At 41.2% G+C, this 2,500-nt stretch overlaps 1 protein-coding gene across 1 annotated transcript; it reads right to left on the bottom strand.

Annotated features, from left to right (window-relative positions):
• Positions 1–1,373: 1,373 nt before the first annotated feature.
• On the bottom strand, positions 1,374–1,853 carry LOC138053600 (tigger transposable element-derived protein 6-like). Its single transcript, XM_068900208.1, has one exon. It carries the CDS (start codon positions 1,851–1,853, stop codon positions 1,374–1,376), a length of 480 nt encoding a protein of 159 aa, XP_068756309.1.
• Between the last annotated feature and the right edge of the window lie 647 nt (positions 1,854–2,500).

Below are 2,500 nucleotides of genomic sequence, written 5' to 3' on the forward strand. Positions count from 1 at the left end.
GCAGATTTTTAGGTTTGTACTTATAGAAATGTTCAGTCCTTCTTTCTTAAATTCTCGTGTGATGTCCTTTCTAGTCCGTTCGCGTTTCTTAGAAGTACCAGCCCGTCGTCTCTGTAGAGTCCTACGTTGTTTTTGCCGTATTTCTCGCTGAGGTTGTTGTTTAGGAGGGAAAGACCGATAAGGTCACAAACTTTGGCTCCGTCAAACCTGCCCATAGTTACATCGCTGTGGTTATTCTTGGTCCAGGCAGTCTCGTTGTCAAAAAGGAGTGATTTCCGGCAGTGCATGATTATGTCGATGTCTTTGTCGCTGATTGTGGTAAAATTTTTGGCAAATGAAATGGCTTTAGAGAGAAGAGATTCTGTGATGGATGGGTAAAAATTGTCGATGTCGAACGAGGTGAACCAATGCTTTTGCCTGTCGGGTATGCTGGTGAATCAATTAGTTACATCTGATGTGTTTTTCCACTGGTTGAGCTTTGTCATTTTTCTGATTTTCGAGTTGATATTGTCGAGAATTTGTTTACTGACTTTTCCGAGTTCGCTTTTTGCAGGATTTATGAGGCGGCATGTGGGGTGGCTGGCGAAGTTATCTTTGAGGTCTTTTAAGGTAAGAAAAGTTTGTTGTTTTGCGATTTGTTCTGTGCGGCTGTCGAAGTTGAGTTTTGGGGCGATAGATTTTGCTTGTGAGTCAATGATGCTGGCGGCGTCAGCGCTAGCTTTCTTATAGGTGGTTGTGATGCTGTCCCTCAGAAGCTTCTCGTGCTGCGTCTTGTCAAGCTTCTAAAAGTTTGAATTCTTGTTCGCAGGAATAGAGGCTTTTGTCGATTTCTTGATTTTGCTGATGTGTTGCTACCACATTTTTTTATGAATATTTTGTTCGCCTTTGTTTTTAAAATTACTTTCTTTCACGCTTATATGTCGTTTTCGTAATCATTCTGTTAGTTTTTCCCTGCATAATTTTGCCTTTGCGTAGTTCATTAGTATAAATTCGCTGCTTTGCTTAAACATTCATTTCTCATTTTGTACTTCGGAAAGTCAACTTTGTTTGTTATAAGTTTTATCGTCCCTTGGTTTAGTTTGTTTCGTCGTTTGCAATTCTTTTGTCGATTTCTGTGCACTTAGCTCATTGCAGTAACGTATTTGTGTTTGCTTTTTTTTAGCAACTGCTTTAGTTAATGAACTTCGAGCATCGAATTAAAGTTACTGCGTTGATGTCTTCGTTGAGTTTGTTCTGGAATTTGTTCTTGACGTTTCTGGGGGTTGAGTGCGTGAGGTGGTGTTCTTTGGTAGAGACTCAATTTTGATATTCGAGAACATACCGTTCATAGAAGAGGGATGGCAGGGTACATTGTCCAGAAACAAGAGGATCTGTCAGTCAGTGCGCTTAAGCTTGTTGTTTAGTTTGGTCAGGACGTTTATCATAATGTCTGACTTCATCCACGCCTTGTCATTACTGAAATTATCAGCTCCACAAGGACGAGAGGTATCCAGCAAATTTGCGAAACAGCGGGGTTTTTTACTACTGCCAATTAGGATCGGGGTTTCCTTTCCACCAACGGCATTCACAAAAAACGCTGCTGTGATTTTTTGCTTGGCATTTTTCCCCCCTCTGCAGCGCTTGCTCCTTTCTGCTAAGGATTTCTCAGGTAGCGCTTTCCACATTGTACCAGTCTCATCCTGATTCCAAATGTCGGCTGGTTCAAAACCTCTTATAAATTCCTTTACCCGCTCTCTCCAGCTTTCAAGTATTTTTTGACAAACATCTCGCTCCTCACCGGCAACACTCGTTTGCTCTACACTGTGCCTCTGCTTCCAACACTCGTTTGCTCTACACTGTGCCTCTGCTTCCATTTAGCAAGCTAACCATCAGTGCCTTTAAACGAAGTTTCGCCAAGCTTTTCAGTGATTAGTCTTGCTTCTTCTCTTAACATTGGTCCATTCACTGGAATATTTGATTGTCGCACTCTCATAGACCATTCCCATAGTAAATTTTTCATTGCTTGATCTTTTACAGTTGGTAGCACTGTTTGAAGACCATGCCTCAAGAATACTCTTTTTGTTCTTTAATATCTTGATGATTTGCGTCTTCCCACATTCGAATCTTTTGAAATGCACATATCACTTCCACTTTTTGGCCAAGTGTAAGACATTTTCTTGTGGTGTGATTTTTCTCTTTGGTTCCTTTAGCTTTGGTTCCTTTAGCGGCACTGGCCGCTTTGGAACAGTTTGCACAATAACCAACCAAAATGCCTGCTTTCCAACCAGCAGTTTCTTCGCTTGCGTGGACAGAACAATTCTTTGACTTATTGCACGCAGGTGTTTTGCAGCTCAAACGAACGTAATTCGTTGGACTCAAGCAACCTAAACAAAGAGACATTTAGTTTCGAGAGAAATCGAGATGTACAAATCACCTTTGGTATCGAGAAAGAGTACATGTTGTGATGTCAGTCGTTTTCTGCGCTTACATCAACGTGATTGGTTAAAGAGGCTAGGTTGTA

This window comes from Montipora capricornis, chromosome 6, assembly GCF_036669925.1.
Source record: "Montipora capricornis isolate CH-2021 chromosome 6, ASM3666992v2, whole genome shotgun sequence".
Classification (NCBI taxonomy): domain Eukaryota; kingdom Metazoa; phylum Cnidaria; class Anthozoa; order Scleractinia; family Acroporidae; genus Montipora; species Montipora capricornis.

Bases quoted from the DNA above. Each gene is read 5' to 3' on its own strand.
- LOC138053600 (XM_068900208.1), bottom strand. From the start codon at position 1,853: ATGGAAGCAGAGGCACAGTGTAGAGCAAACGAGTGTTGGAAGCAGAGG.